The 13,759-nt window shown below is 49.6% G+C and overlaps 1 protein-coding gene and 1 non-coding gene across 3 annotated transcripts in view; one reads left to right on the top strand and one right to left on the bottom strand.

The window, feature by feature from the left end:
• Positions 1 to 8,435, top strand: part of Lhfpl4 (LHFPL tetraspan subfamily member 4) — a 29,925-nt gene extending 21,490 nt beyond the window's left edge. For both annotated transcript variants that reach the window (XM_052719048.1, XM_052719049.1), the window contains exons 3-4: positions 647 to 883; positions 4,693 to 8,435. In XM_052719048.1, the coding sequence (XP_052575008.1) occupies positions 647 to 883; positions 4,693 to 4,793 (338 nt within the window). In that variant the 3' untranslated portion in view covers positions 4,794 to 8,435. The remainder of the gene's footprint in view (positions 1 to 646; positions 884 to 4,692) is intronic.
• Positions 8,436 to 11,676: 3,241 nt separating this feature from the next.
• Positions 11,677 to 11,783, bottom strand: LOC128100197 (U6 spliceosomal RNA). Its single transcript, XR_008214713.1, has one exon. It is a non-coding gene; the product is annotated as a U6 spliceosomal RNA (small nuclear RNA).
• Between the last annotated feature and the right edge of the window lie 1,976 nt (positions 11,784 to 13,759).

The following is a 13,759-nucleotide window of genomic DNA, read 5'->3' as shown; positions in this document are numbered from 1 at the left end:
CCAGCATTTGAGTCCTTAACACTGTACTGCAACCCTCCTCTCTCCCATTCGAGCTCCAAGAGACATAGATCCAAGTGCCTTCCTAAGCTCTGCCCTAGTGCCCAGCACACAGTAGGGCCTCGACAAATGACTGAGTTGGCACCTTGCTAAATGTCTCTAAAGCACTGTGGCCCCATTCTATAGAAGGAACTAGCAGGGTACCTCGCGCCTCCCAGTCACAGCTGGAGGGAGAGAAACCATCTTTTGCTGTCTGCATAAGCATCTCATGATGAATTAAAAGTGATTGTCAGTGAACCGCTGTTGAATGAGTAACAAAAGAAAAACCAAACCAAACTCACAAAAACTGAAGTGGTGAGAATGGGTGAGAATAAGAGGAACCAGAGGATGTCAGGGGGTGTGACCTGGCTTTGGTATTTTTACTCCTTGTAGGCGGGGTGAGGCAGGAGAGGTTGAGAGCTCTGCTTCTTCAGGTTAATCTCTCTCTCTCAATGCCCGAGAAGTAGTTAGCAAGTGTTCAGATTGCTAGACGGGGCTGGGGGAATTCTCAGGACTCAGCCCCTCCCCCACCTCCTTGCTTCTAGGGAGTAATAATGCTTTCTCTTTCTTCCTGACCCGACCTCGGTGTGGGCCCGCTCCCCATGCCCAGCCCTGTGCCTCGTCTTGGGCTGCATGATCTTCCCTGATGGCTGGGACGCCGAGACCATCCGGGACATGTGCGGGACCAAGACAGGGAAGTACTCCCTCGGGGACTGTTCGGTGCGCTGGGCGTACATTCTGGCCATCATTGGCATCCTCAACGCGCTCATCCTGTCCTTCCTCGCCTTCGTGCTGGGCAATCGGCAGACGGACCTGCTGCAGGAGGAGCCCAAACAGGAGAACAAAGGTAAGTGTGTGACCTGAGCACAAGGCCTGCTTGGGGGCGGGGCAGGCCAACAGGAGATAAAATTTTAAAAGTGAAGCAAAAATTAGACCCACGGGGCTGGAGAGGTGGCGTGGCGGTTAAGAGCACTGGCTGCTCTTCCATAAGAGCTGGGCTGATTCCCACCCGCAGGAGGCCACATAACCGTCTTTAACTCCAGTTCCAGGGGATCCAACGCCCTCTTCTGGCCTCCTCTGGCACTGCACACATGGTGCACATACATGCACTCAAGGAAAAACACCCATACGCTAAAAATAAATTTTTTTTTAATGATTAAAAAAAAGTTACACACAGGGGCCATTAAGATGACTCAACAAGTAAAGGCGTTTGCTACCAGGCTTAATGACCTGAGTTTGATCCCCAGGACCCACATGGTGGAAGGAGTCTCTGGAAAATTGTCCTCCGGCTTACACACACACACACACACACACACACACACACACACACACACACACACAGCCACCCTGAAAACAGAGAACAAGGACCTAAGTTGAAAGGCTGTGGGAATCATCCCATGCCCCATGTCAGGGCATAAATGTGACTGAGAAACGCTTACAGGGAGAAAAGTTCTGAGCAGTGTGCTTATTAAGCCCTGAACCAAGCAAAACTAAGGAATGTATGGCTTAAACCAAATTTTAAAAAATGGGGATAGGGTCTTATTCTATACCAGGCTGGCTTGAAACTAACAGCACTCCTCCTGCCTCAACCTCTCAAGTACTTGGATTATAGGTGTGAGCCACCATTGCCAACACATTTTTGTTGTTTAGACAGAGACAGCATCTCACATAGTTCAAGTTGGCTTTCCATGCACTATATAGCCAAAGAGAACCTCGATCTTCCTGTCTGTAGTCCCACCTTCAAGTGTTCAGGTTACAGGACTGCACCAGCACACCAGGTTTAATATGTATTTAAATTATTATTTAGTATTAAAATTTATTATTTAATAATAATGTATTATTAAACAAAATGTTTAATAATATAATACATAATAATCAATTTGTTTAATAATACATTAATAATATTTAATTTTTAATAATATATTTTATATTATACTTATAAAATAATATATTTATGATATGTATTTAATAATATATAAAACTTAATATACTCAAATGTATGATAGATATATTTAATTTATTTATTAAAAACAAACAAATAATGGGGCTGGAGAGCTGGCTCAGTGGTTAAAAGCACCTGCTCTTCCAGAGGTCCTGAGTTTGGTTCTCAGCACCCATGTTGGGCAGCTTACAAATGCTTGTGGCTCCAGCTCCTGGGGAGCCAATGCCCCCCTCTGTCTGCCATAGGCATCTGTCTGAACATATGTGGCTTACACTAACATACACATATACATAAAAAATTAATAATCTTTTAAAAAAGGAAATGATAAATACAGAATATAGGGGGGTGGTTATCAGGTTGGGTCTGATGGGGAAGAATCTGAGGCATGAGATCAGAGCTTGTAGTATGTACAAATTATCCACGGTTACAGCTTTGATATGAAATGGTGCCTATTCACAAATATATTACACCATGCTGTATAACTGGCATGCTACATGTTGTCGACATCAATGACAGTCCGATACAACAAGGAAACAGCTCAGGGCCATTAAGATGGATTGCTATGAGAGCCTGAGAACCCAAGTTTAATGCCCAGAACTGACTCCCACAGGCTGTACTCTGACCTCCACACACTCTCACACTCACACATAAACATCAATTATACATTTCATTTAATTTAAACAAAAGAAAAGAAACAGGGGCTGGAGAGATGGCTTGGTGGTTAAGGTGGCCCAGTGGTTGGCCATTCTTCCAAAGGACCCAGGTTCGATTCCCAGCACTCACATGGCAGTTCACAATTGTCTGTGACTCCAGTTGCAGGGGGTCTGGCATCCTCACACAGACATACATGCAGGCAAAACTCACCGGCATAATCCTGTTCTCTTGAGGCTCGAATAGGAGGATTGTGAGTTCGAGGCCATCCTGAGCTACATACAAGATCCTGTCTCAAAACAACAAGAAACAATTTACACAGAAAGCCAGAATCTGGATGGTAACTGCTTTTGGCAGATTGATACTTACGTGTCCTCACACAAGCTGAATGATGGCTTGTTTACTTCTTCTTCCCCTTAGGGAGGGTCCGAGGTTTCTTGATGGTGCTACTGTGAACACCTTTGTTCTGCCTTCACACACACACACACACACACACACACACACACACACACACACACACACGTACAAGTGTTTTCTTGAGGTCTCCAGAAGTGAAATATAATGACAGTGCCAGATAATTAAAGGGCTGAAGCCAAGCAGGGTCCTGATGTCAGCCGACCCCTGGTGCTGAGAGAGACGTTAAAGTGGATGTGTGTGGGTATGGACACACAGTCCTTAGACTGAGATCCAGAGTAGTGGTTTCCACAGTCCAATCTATGGTTAGCTTTTCCTTTCATTATATTTCTTGGGTTTTGGCTCACTGTACTTACAATGGGATTACATGAGATGATGTATGCTGCTGGGTATCCACTCCTCTGGCAGGGGCCCCATGGTGTGCTTGAAGTCTTGGGTGGTGAGCGCAGGTTAAGCCTAGAAATGACTTCACCTTGAGTTTCAGTTTCCCACACTTCTTAAAAGCAGGTGATAGAACAGATCTGTCTCCAAGGACTGTCACGTGAGGGGCTGGCACTTTGCTGAAAGCCTCAGTCCTCACAGGCAAGCATTACGACTGCTGTTTTGTAGATGAGGACACAAATCCCCCCCCCCCACTCCCCCCCACTCCCCCATGGATGGGTGCAGAGAGCTGGGCACACAGTTCTCTAAGTGCAGTCAGGACCTGAATGCAGGTCCAAGTCCAGAGCCAAAGCTCTTCCCTGCAATCACACTACCTGTCCATTGAGGCTAGGGCTTTCCTGTCCGCTTTTCATTACCTAGGACACCCTCTCTGCTAATCTGACCTTAAAAGCTCCTACAGATCCCTCCCACCGGGTAGTTTCTTTGGTCTTGGTTTGAGGTCAGGACCTGCCCCCTGGTGGCAACTCCCAGAAGTGCAAGACCAAGCCTGTTAGTAGCCTTCCTGAAGCTACCTGGGCGTGGATGGATGTAACCAGCAATGAATGGAGTCCACTGTGTCTCTCTCCTGTTTCCAGATGGCTCTCTCACAAGTTCATTTACTTTTAAGACATGGCCTTACGGTGTAAACTAGAACACCCTAGAACACACTGTGTATCCCAGGCTGTCCCCAACCAGTGGCAAGCCACTACAGCTCCCTCTTAAACATGATATGGGAGGCCAATCATGGTGGTGTACACCTGTAATCGTCACACTCTGGAGGCAGAGGCAGGAGAATCAAGAGATCAAGGGTAGCCTCTGCTACCTTGTAAGTTCAAAGCCAGCCTGGGTTATAAGAGACCCTGTCTTTAAAATACCTGCCCCCCAAATCCCTATACAAGTGATATGGGAAGTAATATACTTCCATCAATGCCAAGAAATCTCCATCCTTCACTGGTGGATGAAGGTGGACTCTGTAGTTTGGTTCTGAGCCAAAGTAAAAACTAAACTAAGCCACCACCACTTGCTGTGTGCCAAGCACTTGCATGGCATCTCTTCTGAACCTTCAGAATGACCCTGTGAGGATGAGTGGTGTGCTTGAGGCTTACCTGGCAGCCGACAACTCGGTTGTCATCATTCTTTGCCCACTTCTGTTTTGGAGAGTGGCTGAGAGGGCAGCGGTGACCATCTCTAACATTCTCTCTCTCTCCCTTCCTCCCTCTCTCCCTCAGATTTTGTAGGCACTACAGTAAGTTCTGTGTTGCGGCCAGGAGGTGATGTCTCTGGATGGGGAGTCCTGCCATGCCCTGTTGCTCACACCCAGGGACCCTGAACCCCAGGATTGTAGCCCAGGAGTTGGCCCGACCTCAGCATATTCCGTCTGCTGCCCTCTCATTCCTGTGGTCAAGCTCCAGACCCCAATCTCTGACTGACTGCACACAACTCCAGGCTTTGAAGAGAGGTGGGCGTGGGGCGGCAGCCTGGCAGAAGGCAGAGGCCCTTGAGATCCTGAGAGAGCCTGATTCTGGCCCTGCCTCCATTTGACCTAAGGGAACCTGGGTCTCCCTCTCTGGTCCTTCGGTTTCCTTCTCCTGTGTAGACTAGCTGGAGGTCCCTGAGGATCCCCAGGGGAAGGCAGCCTTGCAGCACGAGCTCCTCAGACCCCTTCAGTCTGGAAGCCTGCCTGTGCGTTCTTGCCTCCCCAGTCCTGGTCTCCTAAGAGACTCATTCAAGACACTGCCCCAGGAGGGCCAGACTTTTTCCTACTTTATTTTTATCTGCTGATGATGGTCCCACCACATCTACCACAAAGCTCCAGGTGCCACCAGCCCCACCCACGGGGCCTCTTCTGACTCCCTCATTCAAGCCTGCTCCCAGCTCTCAGAGGAACCTGAGCCGTGCTGAGGGAGAAAAGATAGGGTCTTCCTTCCCATCCCACTGCTGGTAGTCCCTCCTCCCCTCAGAGTCTGAGGGGAGACACAGGCTCTGGAGGCTGTGGGAGGAGACGGCTGATCACAGCAGCTGGCGTTGGCCAGCTTCCCAGCCTGGGGCTGGCCTGGCCTCTTCTCTACTGGGATATCTCACCAGTGACTGGACCCTTGACTCTGGCCTGTTTTGTACAGCATAGACTTCCCGGGCCCATTGTCAGGGTTCGTGGCTGTGGAGAGGAGGCTCAGAGGTGGAGTTAAGGGATACCTCTCTTCTCACGCTTCCTACACCTCGGACATCTGCCAAGGGCAGAGACTGTCTTGCGTCTTTGATACTTTTCTGCCTAACTTGAACTTGCAGGTCACCTCTGAACAGGGTACCCTTGTCCCCACCCCAGGCCCTGTTACCCTGTCCCTGACTCTTTCTCCTACTTGCCCACTTCTCGCCTTGCGATATGCCCAGGGTCTGCAGCCTCATGGGCAGTGCTTGGAGCTGAGGGTGTGTGTGTGTGTGTGTGTGTGTGTGTGTGTGTGTGTGTGTGTGTGTTCGGGAGGGGCAGATGAGAAGATCTCGATTCTTTTCCCACTGTGGGGGCTACTCCCTCCCCCTTAGCAGAGAGAAAATAAGGGAGATTCTAGGTGTTTTTTTGTTTTTTTGTTTTTTGTTTTTTTTGTTTTGGGACCATCCTTGGTCACCTTATAGATCTGGTGGCAGGGCCATCTAGTTATGGGCGAGCCCTCTGTCCCCAGGGGAGGGGTGGCAGACTGGCCTCATCCAGCATAATGTTTTCTAGGGCATGGCCTGCTGCCTGGTCCCTGTGTTGAGGAGTGTGTGCCCCTATGGGCTTCCCAGGAGGCTTATCACTTCCGTGTGTCACGTGGGCCTCAGCCAGAGTTGGAAGGGCGGCTGGTCCACAACTTTGCTGTCCTTGTGTTCATTTCTTAGGACTTGGGGCTGAGAGTTAGGATTCCTGAGCAAGACCATGACCCAAGACTGCCCCATCAGGACCCTAGCTGGAATCTGATGCTGGTTCCTGGAAGGATTCCTGACACCTGGAATTTTCTAGACCCCATCTCCACCTTTCCCCCTTTCCTCCAGGTCAGATACCTCCTCCCCAGCTTTGGTCACTGCCCTTGTGTTTCCCCACACCGGTCCCCACCTCGTCCCTTCCTGGAGCGACAGCACTGGAGCTGTCTTCTTCGGCAGGTGGCCAGGTGACTGACTAGGAATGGACTGGGGTGGGGGGACTTGCGTGAAGGGGAAGGGAGGAGTCAGTCCCTCAGATTTAAACCAGAGGAGAGAAGGTCCAGGTCGTGACGAGAGGGCCTGGGAGTGGGTCACTGACTGGGAACTAGGCAAGTGGGAAGCAGGAGCAGAGCCAGGGAAGCCAAGAGAGACGGACAGTCATGGCGAAGCAGGGACAGTGGGGCCGAGTTCAAGGAGGGGTCTAGAGAGACACACACGGTGATGGAGAAAGGGAGGTGAAGAACCGGAGCAGGGCTTCCCGGGGGGCGGGGGCGGTGGATGAAGAGGGACAGGAAGTGGGAGAGGAAGTGGGAGATGGAGGTGTAATTTGCAATGAACAAGAATAAAATGTAGAGAAGAGAGTGGGCAGGAGGAGAGGGAAGAAGAAATGCTGGGGCGTGGGGTGAGGAGGGCAGCCATGTGGGTGCTTGAAGAGTCTGGGCCCCTGAGGACACCTGCTGCCCGAGAGGCCCCTGTGCTTTGGTGGACAGGCTAGAATTGACCCCTTGGAGGCCAAGTGACTGGAGGTCTGTGGTCATCCCTGTTCCTTTGTGGAGGAGTGGTGTGTGTGTGTGTGTGTGTGTGTGTGTGTGTGTGTGTGTGTGTGTGTGAGAGAGAGAGAGAGAGAGAGAGAGAGAGAGAGAGAGAGAGAGAGAGAGAGAGGGAATTAGCAGGTCAGGCTGTGTTAGCAGTAGAGTAATCCAGATGATGGGGAGGTAGGAAACTAATTCTTTTTTGGGAGTAGTTTAACAGTGTTCCAATGCCCCCTCCAGCCACCCAGCTACTGTCCAGCACTTTGAGATGCATCGTGGAGTTTCAGGGTGATGGGCTTAAGTCTGCAGGAGCCCCAGGATGGCATGGGGAGGATGAGAGGCAGTAGAGGGACTTAGAAGAGGTGGGGACAGGGAGAATGGAAGCTTCCTCCGGGAACTCAGGGGCTGCTCTGACAGATCTCCTGACAGTTGATGTGGAACAGTGAGGGCAGGTGAGCTGGTGTTAGCCTTTGGGGGAAGGGATAGGCTATGAAGATCAACATCTCCGTTTCTGATCACCAACCAAGAGCTTCCTGGTGTCAGGTCCCTGAAAGTTCTCAACTAGCTGTGACTGGACAAGGATGCTGGTGTTTGGTATTACTGACTTTCTTTGCTCCTGGCAGAGAGTGGAGAGATCAGTCATAACCTCGAGGTGGTCCGGTCTCTGGTCCAAAGCATTGGCTAGACCAGTCCTTGGGGCTGTGGCAAGTAGAAGGCTTCCCTCAGAGGACCACAGCTACGGAGGAAAGCCTTCCTAAGGGCACGAGGAGGTGGGGAAGATTGACATCCTTCTGGGGCCTGCAAAAGCCAAGTTGACCGCTTGCAGCTGGAGCTCTGGGTAAGGAGCCCAGGACCTTTAAAGAGTCCCACTTGAGCACAGAGGGGACTAGCCCTTCTCCAGCCTCTGGTGTGAAAAAGGGAAACCCTCTTTTTGGAGGGGCTGGGCTCCTTCTAGCACAAGAGGCTTCTGTGGGTTCTTGCCTGGCTCAGAGCTAGCTTTTGGGTGGGACTGGAATTTTCCTGAGATGTGAGCAGGAGCAGCCAGCCCTCCCTAGGACTCTGACAGCCCTCCAAGGACCTGTGCTGTGTGTTAGGATAGATTGATGTCGTCTACACCCCATTAGTAAGTTCTGTCCGAATGTGTCCTTGATGTTCATCGTCTAATTTGGTAACATTTCTTTTGGTCCTGACCCCTTCTGCTGCTGCCGGATTTGAGCTTCAGTGCAGGTGGAATGATGTTCAAATAAAGACACAATTTATATCACCCATGCTGGCTGTTGCTCCTAAATCATGACCCTGGGCCTCATGGGTGGGCTACAACCCAACCCTTTGTATCAGTGGCTGCAAATTCATGGTACCCTAGTGCTCACTGTGACTTAATGGCAGTTTCTGTTACCACAGCATTAAAAAAAAAAAAAAAAAAAAGGTGGGCCTGGTGGTGCCGTGCATGCCTGTAATCTCAGCACTTGGAAGACCAAGGCCACACCAGGCTACATGAGGAGATCTAGTCTCAAGAATGAAAAAAGGTAATTTCAGAGCATGGCCCATGGTGTCAGTAGGAGTCTGGCACCACGTCTGTCTGCAAGTCCTGTCTGTACTGTCACTTTCAGTCCTCACTGCCTTCCTCAAGACTCCCTCACAGTGGTCAGGATGGGGGTGGAGGGACGGCTCAGCAGCGACAAGCATGGGCTTCTCTTGTAGAGGACCTGGGTTCAATTCTCAGCATCCATGTGCGTCTGCAACTCTTGTTCCAGGAGAGCTAATGCCCTCTTCTGGTCTCCGTGGGCACTGCATGCATGTGATATCAGCACATACATACATGCAGACAAAACACCTTTGCACATAAAATTAAAATTTAAAAAAAAAATTAAAAGTCAGACATGGTGGCACAGAACTTTAATCTGAGCACTCAGGAGGCAGAGGCAAGGTGGATCTCTGTGAGTTTGGCACTAGCCTGGTCTATATAGCAAGTTCCAGACCAGCCAGGGATACATAGTGAGAGCATGTAAAAAGAGAAAAGAAAGAAAGAGAGAGGGGGAGGGAGGAAAGGAAAGGAAAGGAAGGAAGGAAGGAAGGAAGGAAGGAAGGAAGAGAAAGGGAAGAAGGGAGGGAGGGGGAAGGAGAGGAGGAAGGAAGAAAATTAAAAAGAGGAAAACCCAATAATTAATTAAATATCTCTTGGTCCAAGGTGGTTGCTAATGCTCCAGTCACTTAGTCTATAAGCCATTTGAAGCCGCCTGGAAATGCCACAGAACTGAGTCACCTGGCATGTATCGCTGAAAGAGGCTGGGAACATTAATTGGGCATGTTGCCAACCCAAATAAAGCTGGGGTTCTGTGACAAGGCGAAGGAGACAGTGGCAGTGGCAGCCTGTGTGTACTCCTGGCAGCACAGCCTTGATTCCGCACTCAGGACCTTGTGTGCCTGGGGGGACTTGGAGGAGTCAGATTACCTCTCTCTAGAACAACACTTAGACAAGGGGAAAAAATGAAAGTCCACACAGACGAGATGAGCATTACACCTTGCAGGAAATGGTAAGGTGGTTAGGGAATGTGTGTAAGCTGTGGACTGCACAGTGGACTGCACATTGCAACAGGCACACAGAGACTCTAAGAGTACATCTGGATGTGGAGATGAACATACCAAAAAATGGCAGAATCTGCTAAATCCAGGTATTTGTGGGTGCTCTGAGGGGAGGCACCTTATATGGCTTCTGGTGGAATGAGTGGATTAGGGTGAAGTTTTATTGTATGGGAACAAGAGTCAGTCAGTGGGAGAGAAGGCAGCTTGAGGGACTGGTGGGTAGGTCATATCCCTGAGAGACTGGATGCAGTGCTGGGGAGTTGAAGCGTGGAGTGTGAGGTGTGGAGGGGTCAGATAAGAACCTGAGGTTAACAGGGTCTGAAAAAACTCAGACATAAGAACAGGGGAAGATTGCTCAATTACTGGGGGCAGGTAGACCAGCATCCACCTGAGTATCCCTGGCTGGCCTGGATCTCTCTATGTGGATCAGGCTGACCTGGAACTCAGAGATCCACTCGCCTCTGCCTCCCAAGTACAGAAATTAAAGGTGTGTACTACCACCCCCGGCAAGAACTTCTTGTTTTTGAGACAGGGTCCTGGTGTGTAGCCAGAGCTAGACTGAACTCAAAGCAGTCTTCCTACCTCAGCTCCTAAGTGCTGGGATTATAGGTGTTTACCACTGCATTAGTTACTTTCCTGTTGCTGTGATAAAACAGTGGGATCAAGACAACTTATAGAAGAGAGAGTTTATTTGGGGCTTCTGGTTCCAGAGGGTAGAGCACATGAGGATGGGCAGAAACAGCAGGTGGCAGGTCCAGAGCAGTATCTAAGGGCTTGAACTGCAAGCTGGACACAGAACTCAATAGGAATGGCATGAATTTTTCGAAACCTTCAACACCCCCTAATCCTCTCCATACAGCTGCCTACTGGTGACCAAGTACTCAAATACCTAAGACTTCTAGGGGACACCTCAAGCCACCACAGCCACCATGTCTGGTTCACACAAGTATTTTAAACAGGGCTCACATTTCAGGGAGGTTACTTTGGTTGTGGTGATCATGAATGGAACAAAAGGAGATAGTTTGGGAGGCTGGAGAGATGGCTCAGTGATTAAGAGCACTGGCTGCTCTTCAGAGGACCTGGGTTCAATTCCTGGCACCCACATGGCAGCTCATAACTGTCTGTAGGTTCTAGGGGGTCTGACAGCCCCACACAGACATACACAAAACACAAATGCACATAAAATAAATAAGTTTTAAAAAATAATAAAAATAAAAATTTAAAAAGAAGACAGGTTTTGACTTGAGAGATGGCTCTGCGTAAAGGCGTCTGCAGTCAAACCTGATGACCTGAGTTGGATCCCTGGGACTGACGTAGTAGGAGAGAACCAACTCCCCGAAGTTGTCTTGTGACCTCCACATGTGCACTGTGGCACATGCCCCCTAAATAAATAGATAGATGTAAATTTTAAAAATATAATTCCTTTATTGAGTCTTTGGGATTGCACCCTAATTTGGATGCACCCTAATTCCACTCACCTCCCAGTCCCTCCACATCCTCCCCTCCCCTCTTCAGTGCCCCCCAAGAGAAAAATTTAAAAAAACCCAAACCAAGCCGGGCGGTGGTAGCGCACGCCTTTAATCCCAGCACTCGGGAGGCAGAGGCAGGCGGATCTTTGTGAGTTCGCGGCCAGCCTGGTCTACAGAGCGAGATCCAGGAACGGCGCAAAGCTACACAGAGAAACCCTGTCTCGAAAAACAAAACAAAACAAAACAAAACAAAAAACCCAAACCAAAACAAGCAAGCAAGCAAACGAAAACAAAATGAAAAACAAAAAACCCTCTGTGCTCCTCCATCTTTCCCACCTCTCCAACACCTTTTCCTCCGTCCTGGTGGCCTTGGGAGCCGCAGTGTGTCCCACAGTCTACCCTTTTGTCCAGTCAGCTTCACTTGCAAATGTTCACTGCAGTGAGTCACTGGTCTGGTTCAAGGATGGAATGCTTCACAACTTAGCATGTCACTCTTGCGCAGGGACCATGCTCAGCTCTTCCGCATCGCTTCAAGGGCAGTACATGTGCTGTCAAAGCTAGCACAGAAAACACAATTTAAAGAGGAGACAGTCTGGACAAGAGGGGACTGAAACCTGGTCTGAAGTGCGGTCAGGGCAGTAGATCTCCGAGAGGGAGGGTGTTTGATGCTCGGGACGTTGAGTTAAGGACACCTGGTAACTGGTTTGGGGATAAAAGATACAGTGGCATTAAGGAAGACAGTGAACTGGAAAAAAAATTGTTTGGGGGACTGGAAAGATTTGCTAAGATGTCAAGAGAGTTATATGATCGGTTTGTATGTGGGAGACCCTAATGGAACTTTCCTGAAAGTGGGCTACAGAGAGCAGCACACTGGTCACAGTTGCAATCAGAAGTGTAGATGGGCCTGCCCAGCATGATTACACAGTGTGAGGAGAGCAGCACCGGGGGAAGGCTGGAAGATGCCTGCAGTAAAGGCCAGTCAGAGGAAGAGCGACACACGGAGAGAGGACAGAAGTCTGCTAGCTCTCAAGTGAACTTCCAGTGTGGTGCTACAGAAACCATGGATGAGCACAGAGGGCCAGCACTAAAGGGCTGAAAAATGAGTCCCCTTGGTTTGGGGATGAGGAGGCCGCCAGTGAGGTCGGTAGGAGCATTGGGAAACAGCCAAAGTGAGGTTTGTTCTGAGTGAGAGCAGTTGGGGACGGAGAGAGGGCTATTCATCTTCTGGCAGAGAGGGAGAAATGAGCGGCTAGGGTTCCTTCAGGATCTGCTAAGTAGACCCGTGAGCCAACAGAGGATGAGAACCAGCACGTTACCCGAGGAAGCAACAGAGTCTCTAAACACGTGCGTATTTCCAGAGCTCACAGCTGTAGCTGAGAGGAGAGCATGGGAGAGAGGATTGCAAAAGGGACCAGTTCTGTCGGGGTGGGAGCCAGCCGAGTGCAGGGCTGGTGGGGAAAAGGTGTCATTTGCGGCTAGGGTTAGAGCTCTGGCCTCATGGAGTTTATTTTCTCAGTGGACCAAAGGTTGAGATGACATGGGGCTTGAAAGGGACCTGAAGTAGCTGAGTATGAAGACAAGGCCTGACAGGTAGCCATGAATCTACCACAGTCCCAGTAGGAGGGAAGGCTGAGAAGGGCATAGGTCTGCCCTGAGATCTAGGGTGGGGTGTTGGGAAAGGAGAGCCTGGAAGGCCATGGGTGGGGAGAATGGAGGGACTAAGGGCCTGGCATTTTTGTGAAACAGGAGGTGCGGGGAAGGCGGGAGATTGTGAGGACAGAACCCAGATTCTCACCTGAATAGTCCCAGGAAGACTTGGAGAGGAACCCTGCATACATTGTTCCCTCCAATTTCAGGAAAACGTGGTATGAGTTAGAGTGGAGGGCAAGGCTCCACCAAGCAGTCCAACAGTTTTGAGGCTGGTCAGAGTGAAAAGATAATAGTAGTGAAAGGGTCTAGAGCAGTGGTTCTCAGCTTTCCCAACGCTGCAGCCCTTTAATAGAGTCCCTCATGTTGTGGTGACCCCCCAACCATAACATTATTTTCGTTGCTACTCCATAACTTTTGCTACTGTCATGAATTGTATTGTTAATATGTGTCTTCGAACAAACCCCCAAAGGTGTCTCAACCCACAGGTTGAGAACCGATGGTCTAGAGGATGTAGTAAAAGACCCAGAGCCTCAGGAGGGAGGAGATTTTAATCTTGTGCACCAGATGCAATTGTCGGGAAAAGTTTGGTGAGAACATCGACTCAACCAGATGAGAGGGAATAAGGAGTTTACTATTTAAATGGCTTGCAAGGATGAGGTGGTGCATGTCTGCAATCCCATCTCAAGGGAGGTAGAGGCAAGAGAATCATGAGTTCATGGTCATGCTTGGCTACATGAAACTCTGTCATTACACACACACACACACACACACACACACACACACACAAAACACACGCGTGCGCATGCACGCTTTCAATGGAAATGAGATCCTAATACAGTGTGTTTCATTCAGTAAGGGCCAATGGGTGAGACGAAGGATATGAGTTTTAC

Source organism: Peromyscus californicus, unplaced genomic scaffold (genome assembly GCF_007827085.1).
Source record: "Peromyscus californicus insignis strain IS unplaced genomic scaffold, ASM782708v3 Scaffold_6__1_contigs__length_162567912, whole genome shotgun sequence".
In the NCBI taxonomy this organism is placed as follows: domain Eukaryota; kingdom Metazoa; phylum Chordata; class Mammalia; order Rodentia; family Cricetidae; genus Peromyscus; species Peromyscus californicus.
This window is presented reverse-complemented; position numbering and strand designations above follow the sequence as displayed.